Source organism: Thamnophis sirtalis, unplaced genomic scaffold, assembly GCF_051295495.1.
Source record: "Thamnophis sirtalis isolate CommonGarterSnake01/CBP01778 unplaced genomic scaffold, rThaSir2_p1.2 scaffold_3, whole genome shotgun sequence".
NCBI classification, from domain to species: Eukaryota; Metazoa; Chordata; class Lepidosauria; order Squamata; family Natricidae; genus Thamnophis; species Thamnophis sirtalis.
This window is the reverse complement of record NW_028261383.1, coordinates 41,985,056-42,002,037: the sequence shown is the minus strand read 5'-3', so window position 1 is coordinate 42,002,037 and position 16,982 is coordinate 41,985,056. Positions and strand designations below refer to the sequence as shown.

Below are 16,982 nucleotides of genomic sequence, written 5' to 3'. Positions count from 1 at the left end.
AAATAGACTATTGGGAGCAACATAAATTACAGGTATTAGGCAACTAGAAGATGTTTTTGGAGACCCAGATTGGTCTTCAAACTACTGTTTCTGGAAATAAAAATGAGCAATCGATCTTGATCAGCATGACTGCCCATGGCTTCAGTATCATAAGCGCCCATGAAATCAAAAAGTTATCCTTCCTGATTTAAATACTTTTAATTCTCAATAAAAGCAGTTGTTGCTAGGCATAGATTACTACCCGTCCCCATTAAAAAATGGGGCTGAAGAATCTCTTGTGGTGCCTTTTTAACATGGTAGGAAGTCCAAAGGAAAGAACAAGGATTAATTGATGTAATTCTGTACCAAAGGAATCCTTCTTTCCTCTTCCAAGCTAGCAGTTCCCTGTTTTTCAGCATGACAGGCCCATTTATTTCAAACCTATTAAACTACTTAGATAGACTTGGTATTTGACAAAAATCCATCAAAGCTATTCACGTCCTCGGTAAAAGAACAGTTGGAACATCAATTCTGCTGTCTGCTTCATTCAGTCACATATGAAAAAAAATAAGAAAAATCAGAATGTATGTATTTGTTATATCCACCTTTCCTCTATAATGCACCTTTCCCTCATAGTATATTCATACAGTAACAGGGTGAAGCGAGTTGGCCTTAGAGATAATGAGTGGCCCAAAGTACTTTCTATCTGTGGGAACTTGAACCTTGCTTCTTCTGGTGGCTCCTGAATGAGATTCAAAAACCTCCATGCACACCAATGTATTTCAATGTATACCTGGAACCTTCTAATGATTTTTGCTTTTCAACTTTCCACCATTCAAAAAACCCTTGCCTTCCAGGAGCACCTTTTCAAGATGGTTACCCATCCCTCTATAAATCTCCTGGGAAATTAGATGTTTCCTGCTTCCTGGATCTGACACTGGGCTTGTTAGAATTCAGGTAGCATCTCCTCTCTCATGAGTCCTCAGTGACATTGAGCTATAAAAAGGCTAATATAGCTAAAGGTATTTAACTTAATGGTAGTGCTGTGGTTAAGCAAGATCACATACAGGATGCAAATACAGCTTAGGGAAAGTAGAACAAGGAATTCCACCCTACTGAGATGATCCTCAAGCACAGAGATAATTTAATGTAAAAATACATCTTTACTCAGGCCACTGAACCACGGGAAGCAATGGCTGCAAATGCACACTGCCTCCAAACTCTCAGTGTACATGGGTACAACAATGATTATTACTTCTCACTTCTGTTTCAGTATCAACGAGACTCCAAGCTTGGAAGAAAATTCAGTATCTTGTGAGGTCATGATACTATAACTTAAATAAGCAAAGTTTCCCCTTTAAGCTATGTTTCTACTTCCCTTGAGTAGATGTAAGCACAATTGGAGGTAAGGACAGTTCCTAAACCCTACAGCTGCTTGCAAACTTATTTCCCCCCCAAAGTATGTACTTTTGTTGGCTGAGAGAATGTTACAGAGATATAGGAAATTTGGATGGCATTACCTTGAAAGAGCATTGTCTGGCTAAAATCACTGCGCATGTCATTTCGGCAAACTGCTTGAACTCTGAACAGATAAAGGATGTCAGGTGAGACATGGCTAATGATGGCTTTCTGTTTAAAAAAAATAGATGTTATTCAGTTTTATCCCTCCCAACAGGATGCTGAATGATCAGTCTGTAAAACATAGAAAATATACTTAGAATACATTTTATGGGAATGGCAAATTTATTTGAACAGAGGGAAAGTCCACAGTAAAAGAATAGTGGCAAAGAATAGAGAAAATCAATGCAATGTCACACTTTAGGCAGGAAGAAGCGTTACCCTTTCTATAAAATAAGCAAGCAACTTCCAATGAAATTGGAGATAAAATGATTTGAATCATGAGTCAAGCCAAGTTAGCCAGATTTCATAATATTATAAGGGCATTTGATGATGAAAGAAGAGGAAGTAGCAAATACCTGTCCCTATATAAAGTGGTAGATTAATACCTGTTGTTAATTGGTTCTGGGAGGCACAATGAGTAGTAAAAACAATGAGTACCAAACAAATCACATGACTTAACACGTAAACCTTTGTTTCAGCCAGAAAGGTTAGCAAGTCACAAGGCAGTCAACACCACCAAGATCTAGCTTGCATGTCGAATACCAAACAATGAGTACTGGGACAAAATTTTCACATCAAAATGCATCAGATCTGATGCATTTTAAAGTAGTTGAGTACCAAGCTATGATTGCATGTTCCTCCATTAGGAATTTGAATACTGACTAAGTCATTGCTGGAAGATATTAGAGATGTGCATTATTTAGTTGTCAGCAGAATCTGAAGCTGGCAAAAAATATCCTGCATCTGGCATGGCCAGATTCAAAATCCTACAGGCACTTTCTTGAAGGAGTCATACTTTCTCTTGGATGTGCATAGCTGCTTCTTAGGAGAATCTGCATTTGAAACCAAGAAGCATTACAGAGATGGTGACAGGGTGCATCCACCCTGTCACTCTTTTCTTAATGCTTGCTGAACTCAAGCTGCTACTTTCCTAAGTCCTTGTAGATACTGGGCAGGGAGGGGGGGGGGAGAGAAAAGAAAAGTAAAGATATGGCTCTAACAGGAGAGATGCCCACTCAAGATCCAAAACACCATGCCTGCTTTAGATCTGAATACTGGATACCTGTTGGAGACATTGATAGTGCCATCAAATTCTAAATTTCTCTTCCCCACCAAAAGTTGCTGAACCACAATTTTTAGAAGCCTTAGCCAGCATTATCTCTGGCGAGTGATGGAGTTCCAATTTAGTAGCATTTGAAATAGACCATTGGTCTATTTCCTTATAGAATGCCACAGGCGCCAAAGTTGCTTACAAATGTTTGAAGAAATGCTATAGATGCTGCTATTTGGGGGGGGGGGAGGCTTTATGGAAGATTGATCTGGATTTATATCTCTTTGCCATGAGAACTGATTAGTTCTATAATAATTTATTTATATTTGCCATCTTCTCTATTTTATTCCAACCATAACCACAGCATTCTGAGGTAGAATAACAGGACCAAAGTCACCAGTAGGTTTCCATGGTTGAGGGCTCCTTGCTTTTAGTCTAACATTGTAACTACTGCCCAATAATGGCTCTATGAATCATTTGATGTAAAGCATCAAAATACCTTTCTATGATAGTTTGCCTCTGTAATTAAAAGCTAGTACAAGAAAAATCTGAAAAGGTGCAGAATTTCAAAGTGGTCAAGTTTATTAGATCGGTCTCTGGGCTGTTATAGTTTATTTCAGCCAAGAGATAATACTACCTGGTCCCTTAGGCTTCGATAACAAGTCACCAAGAAACCAAAATGTTGACACGTGCATCATGATTTCATCTCCCAAATGATGTAGTCATGTACTCGGGTTGTAACATCTGTCACTGACCTGTTTAGCTGTCTCATTTGTGTAATGATGTCACAATGATGACATGATGCACAGGCTATCTATCATTCCCTTCTTTCCTACTACAGATTGCAGTTGATTTTATAGGCTTTCTTTGAAGCTTTCAATAATTGAAGGCTGAGCTCGACAAAGGAAATGTGAAAGGAAATTCTTCCTTTAAACTGTTATTTGAAAAAGAATTTAGGGTCCTTTTACAAGATCCTCAAGTTCATATGAAAAAAAAAATTGCTGGCCAAAAAAAAAGCAATTATTTTGTGTTTTTTGTGGGAAGAAAAGTTCTAATGCATACCCCACTAAAGAATTCTCTTTTGGATTTTATAGATCTCTGACTGGTATAATTCAGCAAAAATGCCTCAGCATGGATTTAAGGAGCGTGTTTTAGATAATGTACTTAATTGTACATTACCATGAGAAATACAGGCTGTTTGAAAAAATGTGCAAAATTTATGAGAGTTAAAAGAAGCTGAAATCAATGCAGAAGTGGGACAAAACAGATTTGCAAGTGAATAAGTTAAAATGGACATGGGCTAGGTCAGGAATAAGAATGATTTCTCTACTCAGTTTGGGATATTGGTCTTCCCACTCTCTTGTAGCCCGATTGCCCACAGAGGGTGAAAATATCTACACCCTACTTTTTTTATTTTCTTTCCAAGATAGTGCAAGAGTAATCTTTAGGGAATAACATGCAGGAGTTACAGGAAAGGAAATATGTATGGTGTAACAGCTAAAACAGCCAGTTAAAATAAAAAGGTCCATTTGGCTTGGCCACAGACTGAATTTGGCTGGAAAACCTGGCTTCTGAATGCCAATTAGTCTAGCATTCCTAGCTAAGCAATCAATCCTGAAGAAAACCAAGGAATTCATAATGGGCCACAGATACACCTTGGAAAATGTTCCTGCATTTGTGACTAAATAATTCTCATGATTAATGTCCGCTATCTTTATTATTCATTAAAAGGATAAAGAAGCATCTCTCTTAAGAGGGGGGGGGGATTTAAAATGATAAAGCCCTAACCTTTACAACTCCTTCGTCAAGATTGCTTTATGATTTCATGAAGCACTAGATTCCCTCCTATGACCCAAATAACAACTTCTAGTGGGGGAAATTGAAAGCATAGATGGAAAATTAAGTGTAAAAGAGCCTTAATCTAAGAAAGAATAAGAGACATATTATTCTAAAACTGATTGAATGGCACCCAAGGAGGATGGATTTGCAAAGGAGAAAAAGATAACTATCATTAGGAGTTTAACTTCCCTGTGGCTGCATTTTTATGTGCACATACAATGACTGATTACATTATTCCAGAGACTTTCTTTGATTAGCAATAAGTTGAGCCCTCACAAAATGGAATGTGTCATTCTACTTCTTCACATGTGGAATTTTAAGGGCTTTGGTAATTGTTGCTTGTCTCTGGGTTGATATTCCAACCCAAATGTGGATTTCCATGAGTTGTGCTGACATTTCTTGTTAAATCTTAGCAGCTTCTTCATTACACAATCACTATGCTCAGAAAGCAAAGAATTGGCTTCCTGTAAAGCCAATTCCTTCCAGGTCCTAGCTGTAGATGATTCCAAACACTTAACCCTGTTAGCATAAACAGTCCCAGGGTACTGCCAATAATTTGTAAGAGCATTAGTTTCCATTTTAGGAAATCTTGGATGGGCATTCCAGATAAAGGGTAGGACAAAAACATTGACTTTAGTACAACCATCCAAATTGGATCCGTAGGGGGCAACCTTTTTGACCTTTGCTGATATATAGTACTCTGTACTCTAAACCATTCAGAGAAAGAATGGGATTAAGGTGGTTTCTTATTATGAAATGGGATCTCATTGCCATCCATGTTGTTAACAGAATTCAGTGCAAATTTGAAAATCAGTTCAAGACTAGTGATGGCTAACCTTTTTGTTGTCACATGCCGAAAGTGTGCATGTGTGCGACAGGATGCACACATGCGTGCCCGCACCCATAATGTAATGTGCACTCCTCCCGCGTCCTTTTTTGGACCTAGCAGACCTCTCTGCAGCCTCCTGGGACCCAAAACAGATTATGGGGTGGCGCCATACACCCCCGTGCTCCACCCCTCCCCGTGTATGTGAGCGCAACCCCACGTCCATGCTCACATGTCTCCGCCTCCTGTGTATACGCGGCAGAGACCCAAAAATCAGCTGGCTGTCGAGAGCCACATGCACATGCGTGGTGGAGCTGAGCTGGGGCAACAGCTCCTCTGCCCACACGGAGGGCTCTGTGTGCCACCTGTGGCATGTGTGCCATAGGTTCACCATCACAGCTCTAGACATTTTATATCCATAATTTCAACTGAGGACAGAGAAAGTGAGGTTATCTTAACACCAATGGCAATGTCAGACGGCTGTAACTTTACCAGGTCCTTGTCACTGTCTTTAGTGAACGTCTTCTCCTTTTCATCTTCATTTTTACTCCAACTGTAGGAAATCATATAGTTCATAATGGGTGGATGATAGATAATCTCTGGTTGATTCCAGGTCACCAGCAAGGCTGTTCTGTTAACGAGTTTCACTTTCATATTGACAGGAGGGGTACTGCAAACTAGATAAAAGGAGAAAAAGAAAAAACATGATATGCTGTCAGGATATGAGATGAGACAACAGTTGCCAGAGAATTGTCTAAAAAATTATTTTGCAGTCAGAGTTGATATTGAATTGTATCCGGCCGAGTATGTACATATGTATAGTTACTGTGACATAACGACAATATAAACTTGTAAACATCTAAATCTAGAATTTCAGTCATGCAGTTTCTGAGATGCTTGTATCTCTATTGCCTCAAGAATTACCGAAGAGGAGTTTGAAGAGAGTTGCTTAAGGTAAGCTCTTCTGATCATGCTTCTGTTTTTGAAGTTTTCTATTTTATATCACAGCAAGAGAAAATATTATTAATGCAGGTCCAGTGGACCAGGCATAAATAAAATAATCAGAAACACTAAGATGACATAATTGCCTTACATTCTTTTAACAAAATGCACCCATGACAACATTATCAACCCTGCAATGTCTGTTTAACCAAAGTACTATGAATATTGCTGCCTGAGTATATCTTGAGAATGAAACACTCCTTAGAATCTCTTAAATTTGGATATCAATTCATGTGTCAGGCAAGGAATCAAGATGCACATTTCTCTTTCTCAGGTTTAAAAACAAATTGCCTAACAATTGAATCAATCAATCTATCTATCTATCTATCTATCTATCTATCTATCTATCTATCTATCTATCTATCTATCTATCTATCTATCTATCTATCAATCTATCTGTATATGTATCTGTATATGTATATGTATGTGTGTATGTATGTATGTGGGTGTGTATATATATATACACTCCCTTTATTTATTTATAAGCAAATACAACATACAGGGCGGGGCATAACCTTTTCCTAGGGGGTCACAGCAACACTTGTAATAACAACACAAATAATTCATACACCATTCGAAAGCCCATCAAAAACTGAGTTTATTGACACGATTTAATAGTCAGTATGACCACCATTAGCCCTTCGAACAGCATTCAAACGAGGTGGATAAGAACACAACAAATCTTCAAACAGTCATTATTTTGCAATTCTAGGGCGGGGCATAACCTTTTCCTAGGGGGTCACAGCAAGATCGACAGCAGTTTACAACTTCCGCGACACCTCATTTTAAAGCCCATAAAAAACTGAATTGAATGAGCTATTAAATGTTAAATTTGCTTTAAGAATGGCTGGAAAATTCGATTCGGAAGAACAAAGGATCATTGACAGAATAAAATGCATTGCCTTTCAAGAGGCACCTCGTTTGAATGCTGTTCGAAGGGCTAATGGTGGTCATACTGACTATTAAATCGTGTCAATAAACTCAGTTTTTGATGGGCTTTCGAATGGTGTATGAATTATTTGTGTTGTTATTACAAGTGTTGCTGTGACCCCCTAGGAAAAGGTTATGCCCCGCCCTGTATATATATGTGTGTGTGTGTGTGTGTGTGTGTGTGTGTGTTTATTTATGCTGATAAATAAATAAAGGGAGACTAGTATAGATCTATTTCAAGCTATTTAGCTCTCATCAGCTAGCCATACCCTTACTGGGAGTTGAACCTGGACTATATTACATACTAGGCAGACTTCTTAGCCATTAGGCCACAGGCTCTTATCCGTTATCAGCAAAGCCAGGGTGATAGAAATAAAAAAACACAAATATAACAAAGGCAACAGTAAAAAACATTGGGTTTCTGTCGTGATGGACTCTTGTGACGAGCCGATTGACAGATGATGGAAGCAGTTGGCTTCCTCCCATAATTGGGGCTTACCAGGGGTTGTAAAAATCTTATATATATATATATATATATATGTATGTATGTATGTATGTATGTATGTATGTATGTATGTATATATGTATATATGTATATATGTATATATGTATATATGTATATATGTATATATGTATATATGTATATATGTATATATGTATATATAATCTATCTATATCCATCCATCAATCCATCCATCCACCCATCTTCCATTCATTCAATTTCTATAGTTGTCCATCTCAAGCAAGTGATTCTGAGCAGGGAACAATTATAAAACTGTTACAATACAAATTAAATATATATGGTAGTCAAGGAAAAAATGTCATCATAGATGTCAATGTAGCCAGAAAGCAGGGTCCTTCATGCCTTAAGGGTCTCAGGTTTGGTACAAACCCAGGCCTTCAAGGTTCTACAGAAGGCCAGCAGGGCTGGGGTAATCCTCAACTCTGAGGCTGTACAGCAGAGAAGGCACATTTTCTAGTTCCTGCCAGTTGACATTTCCTATGGATCCTAAAAAGTCATAATTCAAAAATGATTGTGCATGCATCTAACCTGCAGTAACTATGCGTTCCTCTATGTAGTGGTGAGGCTAATCCACCACTTGAGTCACTGCAAAAGTAACACTATGACAGTTTTCTCCAACCAGGGACTAATTTCTCAGAATTGCTTTGCACTTATTAGTAAGGGATTCTGTTAGTTGTAGCGCAATAGGTGTAAAGCACCTTATGGAAGTCTATATTTTATAATGATTATAAATGTGGGAGTTTAGATCACCATATATAGGATTTTCAGCTGAGGAAGAAATCGCTGCAACCACAGCAAATTATTTCTAATATTAAGGAATGGCCAGAATAGAGATCATAACTCAGCAATGATAAATGTGAAACCCAAGTGTAAAGATATACCTGTTCTAAGGTGAAGTCAGGTGAAATGATATGCCATGTTTGTGAAACTAATTGCTGAATCTCTGAATCGTACAGGTAAAATCTTCCCCCACACTCTTAAGTGATAGAAATAAAATATATCTTAATGGTGAACACTAGATGGCACTAATAGGCTACTGATAAAAATCACATCCCCCCCACCCCACCCTCCCTAGTTATTTTAAGATAGGAATCCATGATTCAGGCTTTCAGATGCTGTTGAAAAATTCTAAATCCATGGTCCCTGAGATTATCAGATAATGAGGTGTAGTGAAGGGTCCCCATGACAACATCCCCAAGGTCAATAGAGATACTTATGGTTATCCAATCTTGGCAACTTTAAAACTTGTTGGACTTCAAACATAGCTGGCTGTGGAATTCTGGGAGTTGAAGTCTACAAGTCTTAAACTTGCCAAGGTTGAACACCCTTGGTGTACACTGTCACTTTTACCATTCAAAGCTCTTCTCCAGCATTGCTGAAGTGATCCTTTCGTTGGCCATCAGGATTCATATCACTCATATTGCAACTACATCATGGGCTAGTGTAGAGGAAGGAGTGGCTGTATTGGAGTTCGCCTTTGAGACTGAAGAAATATTGTCTTTGAAAAGCTTATGACCCATAGGAAAAACAGTTGAGGACTTGGGTTGATTTTGGTGGAGTTATCCAAAAATTAAGAGGAACGATGCCCTGCACGCTCCTATCTTCCTTTTTTTTGCACGTCCTTCTCTACACTTTCTATATTCTATATTATTCTAGGTAATATATCTGAAGAGATGGATATACATGAAATAGATTTAGGTTTAGGTTTATTAGATTTATATGCCGCCCTTCTCCCAAGGATTCAGGGCGGCGTACAACATTAAAAGAAACATAATACAAAAGTTAAAAAAAAATTAAATAGAATATCCCCAAAAAACCCAATTAGAATTGACAATAACATTTTTTTAAAAAAAATTAAAATTAACAATGATCAATAATTTATTTTGTTTTGTTCAGGCCAGGCTGGCTTGCTGGAAAAGCCAACTTTTTAGGGCGTGTCGGAAGGACCGGAGGTCGGGGATTATACGAAGCTCTGGGGGCAGCTCATTCCAGAGGGAAGGCGCTCCCACAGAGAAGGCTCTCCCCCTGGGGGTCACTAGCTGACACTGTCTGGCCGACGGCACCCTGAAGAGGCCAACTCTGTGGGATCGCATTGGGCGGTGGGAGGCTACTGGTGGCAGTAGGTGGTCTCGCAGGTATCCTGGGCCTAAGCCATGGAACGCTTTAAAGGTCATAATTAGTACCTTGAATCGCACCTGGAAGACAACCGGCAACCAGTGCAGGCTGCCTAAAAGGGGTGTAACATGGGAGCACCTAGGTGCCCCCATGATAACCCGCGCAGCCGCATTCTGGACCAGCTTCTGGGTGCTCTTCAAGGGCAGCCCCATGTAGAGAGCGTTACATATGGCTGAGAACCATAACTTCCTTACATTAATTTAAGAAGAAGAGCATGGAAAACTTTATTGAAAGAATTGACAAAAGCTTAATTTAATTATGCAGAGGTTACGTGCTGACAGTCTACAAGGGAGAGGCCGTGAACCCACAATAATGGTGAGAAGCATGTGACTTTACGGCATCCGTCCAGCTTGTAAAACCATCACTGCACATTGTATCTGCAAATCACATTCAATAGCTGTTAATCTACATAGTGGAATTATGAAGTTTCATTGTCCTTTTTCCTCTTGTAAAAATAGAAACCTCCAAAAATGTGGAGGCTGGTGAAAAATGAAGTCAAAAGGGTAAATTTCTTCACAGTATCTTCACATGGTTCCTCAGTTTTTGAGACTCCAGTGGAATATATAGTACGGTATCAGAATGGGCCAATCAAATCTAGGAAGAGGCCAGCATGCCTTTTTTAGTAGTAGCTGGGAAGCTGTAAAAGTTATGAAGGCTTCCTGCAGGAAATGAGCCTGTCCTAATGAGGAGAATAAAATGGAACAGAAGTCCTGGCAGAAATATTGCGCAGATGGTAAAAAGATACATTGGGGGGGGGGGGGGGGGGGCAAGTCAAAAAGCCATTAAGGAAAACAATCAGAAGCTTTTAAACATATGTTCAAAACAATACACAGCTCTGCCCCCCAAAAACAAAATAGCCATAGAGGGTGATTGGGCCACCAGACAATGAAGAACGAAAGGGATACTGAAAGAAGACAAGAAGGTTTACCAGGAAGGATTTGGGATTTGCATCTGCTTTTGCTATATAAGATAGCCAACCCTGTCTTGAAATTGGAAGAGTAACAGAGAAACTTTCCTTTCACTGAGTGGTAATCGGTTTAAAAAGCTCAAAGAATCAAAATAGAGGGAAAATTTTCTCAGAGAAAGGAAGGAAACAAGAAGTAAAGCTTCTCAAAGATCCATGGCCATAAATGCTCATGATATGGACGTGGATCACACTGAGCTGGGCAAATCTACAGATGACATCATAGTATTCAGGGTGGTGAAAAAAAGGAAATGTGAAGAGTTCCAGAAGGATCTTTTGAATTAGATGAACATTCATCTCAATGGTATAAGCAGTTCAATTTAACTAAGTGTAAAGTGATTTCATTGGGAGGGGGGGAGAATCTTAACCTCACATATATACATGAGGACTGGGTTATCTATAATCATTCAGGAAAAACAAAATTGGTGAAACAGTAGAAAGTTTATGCAAATTGAAGAATCGGTGTGCGAAAACTGTGAAGGTAAGGGAAAGGGAACTATCATCAATGGAATGCCTTTATATAAACGGATAGTAAATCTGTATCTGAGATATTAAAAAAAAATAAACAGAACAGTGTCAAAGAAGGCATCAAAACAAAAGGAGGGCTGAAAAATCTGCTTTACAAAAATATCTTGGATCCTTTACACAGACAAAAGACAAATGAAGGAAGATATGATCAAGGAGAATGAATCATGCACAATATGGGGAGTAAATGGTCAGACACAAGTTCCTCTCCTTAAAATACAACTGGACTAGCATACAGGAAGGAGATTTAGAAGAGACAAAAGAAAGGGCTTCTTCCTACAGCACATAATTAACTATTGGAATTCACTAGCACACGATGGGATAATGACTATTATCCTGGATAGCTTTAAAGGCAGGTTGGATAAATAGCAATAACAGTAGCACTTAAGACTTATATATATTGCTTCATAGTGCTTTACAGCCCCCCTCTAAGCGGTTTACAGAGTCCCCAACAATCTGGGTCCTCATTTTATCCACCTCGGAAGGATGGAAGGCTGAGTCAACCTTGAACCTGGTGAGATTCAATCTACCAAATTTCAGGCAGCCGGCAGTTGGCAGAAGTAGCCTGCAGTACTGCATTCTAACCGCTGCACCACCAAGACTCTTTTTCTATGGAAAAAAGATCTACTGACAGCCGTTTGACTTGAAGTCTTGATGTTAGCTCTGCTTTGAGGGAAGGCTATTTCCAAATATCAAATGCATGGCAACAACAGTAGGATGTTTTTGAGTGGAAACATCCACAAGCATCCAGTTATCCACTGTGAGAAACTAAATGTTCAGTTTGGCTTGCCCAGACCAAACACGGCTAATCCTATTTTCTTTTTTCCCTCTTTCTCTGCACCCCTCTTAACCCCGATTCAATGTTAAAGTTAACTAACTCTGGGTAACCAGAATCTAGACATTTTTTGAGACTTCCACTTAACAAAAATACAAACTAGAAAGCAACTTCAATGTTATCTGTATTGAATCCCTTATTCCCCACTCACTGATTGGCCAAAAATTATTTTACACTTGTTCCGAATGCTATGCATTTTAGTGACAGGTGGACAAGTAACACAAGCATTTAAAAATGTTTAATGGATGTAAACAGTATTTATTTATTTTTTTGCCAATACTCAGAAGGCATGGAATTAGAGATTGGTGCTCAGGAATTGTCTGTAGTAGAGACAGTAAGCTGTTTATAAGCCTCAATTTTGCTTTTTTTTAGAACTGTGAGAATCATCAATCATCAATTCTCAGAATAAATATGGGCTGTATGGGCTGGACAATATAACAATGATAAGAATAGAATCTGGTTCAAAAGTCTTATTCAAAATGTGTTTATCATTGGTTCCTCATTAAGCTAGGAGAGGCAGGATGCTGCAGCATTCAGTCCTAGATCCTACTCTTTTTCGGTATTTTTATTATGACTTGGATGAAGAGGTGAGGGAACAACTTTCAAATAGTGAAGTGAAAAAAGATGCTACAGAATGAACAGTACCAATAGAATAGAGAATCTTTGTGGCTCAGGTTGAATTGTGGAATCCTTGGTGCTCTTTGAACTTGGAGGTTTTCTTGCAAATATTTCATTAGCCAACTATCCCTCAGTACTAGAAGAGGTTACCTAGTTGGGTAATGAAACATCTGCAGGAAAACAAACAAGCTCGGAGTGTATCAAGGTCCACACAGAATGTATAATGCCCATGAGCAGTTACAACTATTGTTTTCTCGGATCTCGTGTCAGCTGCAAAGGGCAGCCAATAGGTATATGTCAGATATACCTTTTCTCGTTCAAATGCAAAGAACTGCACAGTCCTCTCATCAGATTTGTTGACAGCACAAACCTTGATGGGGTAGCTAATAACCTATAAGTCACAAATACCCCAATTTGAGTCCCTCCTGGAGAAGGGCGGCATACAAATAAACCAAATACAATACAATACAATACAATTCTTATGAGTTAGCAAAATCAACGATGATGTATGAAAATGCATAGAGAAAATTACAAAGTTCTTCATTTAGGAAATAAATATCAAATGCACCTAAATTATGTGCAGAATACGTGGCTTAATAATATTACTTGAGACAACGATACTGAAATATTGCATGATCCAATCTGAGTTGGTCACCGGGACCATAGATTTAGCCTTCCAAATTTTTGGGCTTGTGCTGGAGCCCATCCTCAGGGAACTTCTCTCTCTCCAGAACTGGGCTGTTCTAAACATGAGAGAGAGAGGGGGGGTAGGTAGGTGGGTGGGTGGGTGGGTAGGTAAGCAGGCAGGCAGGCAGGCAGGCAGACAAAGATGAGAGAGGGGGGGTAGGTAGGTAGGTAGGTAGTCAGGCAGGCAGGCAGGCAGACAAAGATATGAGAGAGAGAGAGAGAGAGAGAGAGAGAGAGAGAGAGAGAGAGAGAGAGAGAGAGAGAGAGAGAGAGAGAGAGAGAGAGAGAGAAAGAAAGAAAGAAAGAAAGAAAGAAAGAAAGAAAGAAAGAAAGAAAGAAAGAAAGAAAGAAAGAAAGAGACTGACTGATTTTTAGTTGTTCCTTAGGATATTGATGGCTGGCTATTAAGTCATTAAACATACTGGGATACTCTTTGACCACAAAACTTTGTGGGAGATGGCTGGTAAATAGGCCCATGCAATTTTAGGTGGCATCAACAGAGGTATGGTTTCAAAGGATAGAAATGGTAAGATCTTAATGTCATCCTTGACCACTGATGGCTTTATGACACATCCATGTAGCTTTCTTGGGAGCAATACAAAAATGATGTGCAACTGTCTTCTTCTGGGATTTTTTTTTTTTACTCTAACCTGGCCTGCATCCTGATATTTCCTTGACGCCAAGAACCCCCACCAAACTGGGCCAAGGCCTCTCAGACACTTGACAGAGCACCGCTATAATCCTTGTGGTATACTAGGAAGAATCTACTTTAATCAACATGAAGTGGAGACACTTTTTACATCTGCAGCAATTTAATTACAGAGCTTCTTTCTCTTGCCTTTCCTATTGCCTTAAAGCATATTTAACCTTGTGTTTCTCAGCCTTGAGCTGAGCAACCTTCGGTTGTTGATAACCAACATGCCTTCCCTGAGAAATTCTACTGTGCCTACAATATATTCCTTTTCTACCTGTGCATATATGGAAGGAACAGAAACCAACTAGGATCCAAAAACCAGATTTAGAATGGGAGGAGTAGGTCCTACCTCTATTTCCATAGTAATTATAGGTCATCCTCGACTTAGAAGTTATAATGGACCTCCCAAAAGCTATTTACCATAGTCACTTTGGCTGCTTGGCCAACCAGCTTACTTTTATGGCTATTTGTAGTACCCCGTGGTTATATGACTGTGATTTGTGAGGGTTTCGTTGTGCTGGTTTGGGGTATTTACTTCCACTTTCTGGCAAAAAACACCCATTAGGGAAAATTGAATTGTTTCAATACTGTCACAAATAACATCACAAAATTGGGTCTGGTCACATGATGCCCTCAGGTTATGACCACAATGACTTATAACTGCAATTTCAGACTCCATTACAATAATAAATCGAGGACTGCACTCTGTTATGGATAAAAATCTGGCCAACTATCATGCCGAAAGTTAAAACAAGTTATGGCAAATGGGCATTTTTCTTCCCACTTTCCCTACCCAACCATAAATAATGGGCAGAGGCACCAATACCTGAAATAAGGTGTTCCAGAAATGTGTTGTGAACCTATCTAACTGATGTTGAGTAAGCTTATGAAAAGACTGTAATTACCCTTGCTTCCTGTGATTTATTCTAAACTTCTACATATTTCCCCGGCCCTTTGGAACGAGCTCCCCGTGGAGATTCGTACCCTCCCCACCGTCCAGGCCTTCCGCATAGCCTTGAAGAACTGGCTCGCCCGTCAGGCCTGGGGATAAGAACCGCTACCCCGCCCGAATGATGAATGGATGTTGCTTACTATTTTATTATATGTTGTTGTCTTAATGTTGTATCCCCCTCTCCCTGGTTTTCTGTGAGCCGCCCTGAGTCCCCTCAGGGAAAAGGGCGGCCTACAAATACTAATAAAACCTAAAACCTAAAACCTAAAATTTCTAGAAAATGGCTCCAGATTTGATAGGCCTTTTCAAATGGCCGAAAGAAAACATCCTGCTTAAAAACTATGAGAACTTTGTTCAGCTATTGAGAAGAAAAAAAATACACAAGGGAGGAAGTTGCTTGGAAACTCAGAGCAGATTGCTGACGTACAACTCCCAAGGCGAAATCAGCCTGACTAACACGGAGGTGAGAAGATGGATGAGGGGGCTAAGAAGCGAATATCTGTTTGAGTTAATGCAAGGCTCATTTGGAATCTCTCTGAAAGAGATACCCTTCTGGACAAGCTGAGCCAGCCACACGAGAGAGAGAGTCAGTGACACAGACAAATCAGAAATGAATTTATAGTAAACACTGGCAAATCCCAAGGAAGCTATGCACCTTTGATAGTGCAGGAGCTCCCAAGATAAAATAGACTTTACTTTCCCAGATCTATCTGAACTCCTTCAGAGGAAATATAATACAGTATCTGAAAAAATATCCCAGACAGGAACATTAAAGTCACATTTCTCCAGCATAACACAGAAACTGCTTTTGAGGAGTTGTGAACGACATGATCAATATGGGAGGCCGAATACCCAGAATGCATAAACAAATCCTCCAAACAGACTAGCTAGAACTTGTCCAGGAAATAATGAAAAATATTACTCATAAATCTCTCAAAGATTGATGGACTATTTGCAAATCTGAAGGCCAATGTTATGTATTCACACTTCCTGTAGTGACAGGCAATTTCTGTGGGATGTCTACAATATGCATCTCTTTCATATGAATGACATGGTAAGCTCTCTTGAAGTCCATCTTGTAGGCTCTCTTGAAGAGGCAACCTTCTCATTTGCAATGAGAAGGTTCTTTAACAATTAGACAATTCAAGATCTTGTAATCAAGGACTGTACTGGGAAAACAATTATTTTTGAGAAAAAAGGGTCGCCTCTTTGGCAGTGGATGGAAAAGACTGCAGGTGTATTTTAATGAATATTATCAATACATTAGCAATAGCAATAGCAGTTAGACTTATATACCGCTTCATAGGGCTTTCAGCCCTCTCTAAGCGGTTTACAGAGTCAGCATATTGCCCCCAACAACAATCCGGGTCCTCATTTTACCCACCTCGGAAGGATGGAAGGCTGAGTCAACCCTGAGCTGGTGAGATTTGAACAGCCGAACTGCAGAACTGCAGTCAGCTGAAGTAGCCTGCAGTGCTGCATTTAACCACTGCGCCACCTCGGCTCTATACATTACATTACTTTAAGCAGAGCTGCTTGAAATAATTTATTGATAAGAATCATAAATATGATTGGAGTGTGGGTGCCATGTGGCAATTTATGTTCCTGGAATAAGATTATACAATCACAGAATCAATGGAATGTAGGATTTGAGTTTCTCCTTCCCTTCTAACATATTTGGAAGACAAGGATGATTAGTTCTCTATTTTTTCTGAATTGATTGGAGTCCCCCCCCCCCACCTTGCAGGAGATGAGTGTTGCA

The 16,982-nt window shown here is 39.4% G+C and overlaps 1 protein-coding gene across 5 annotated transcripts in view; it reads right to left on the bottom strand.

Annotated features, from left to right (window-relative positions):
* Positions 1-16,982, bottom strand: part of PTPRG (protein tyrosine phosphatase receptor type G) — a 722,188-nt gene that overhangs the window by 102,669 nt on the left and 602,537 nt on the right. For all 5 annotated transcript variants that reach the window (XM_087708786.1, XM_087708785.1, XM_087708789.1 and 2 more), the window contains exons 9-10: positions 5,808-5,992; positions 1,500-1,608 (exon numbers count right to left, since the gene is read on the bottom strand). In XM_087708786.1, the coding sequence (XP_087564912.1) occupies positions 1,500-1,608; positions 5,808-5,992 (294 nt within the window). The remainder of the gene's footprint in view (positions 1-1,499; positions 1,609-5,807; positions 5,993-16,982) is intronic.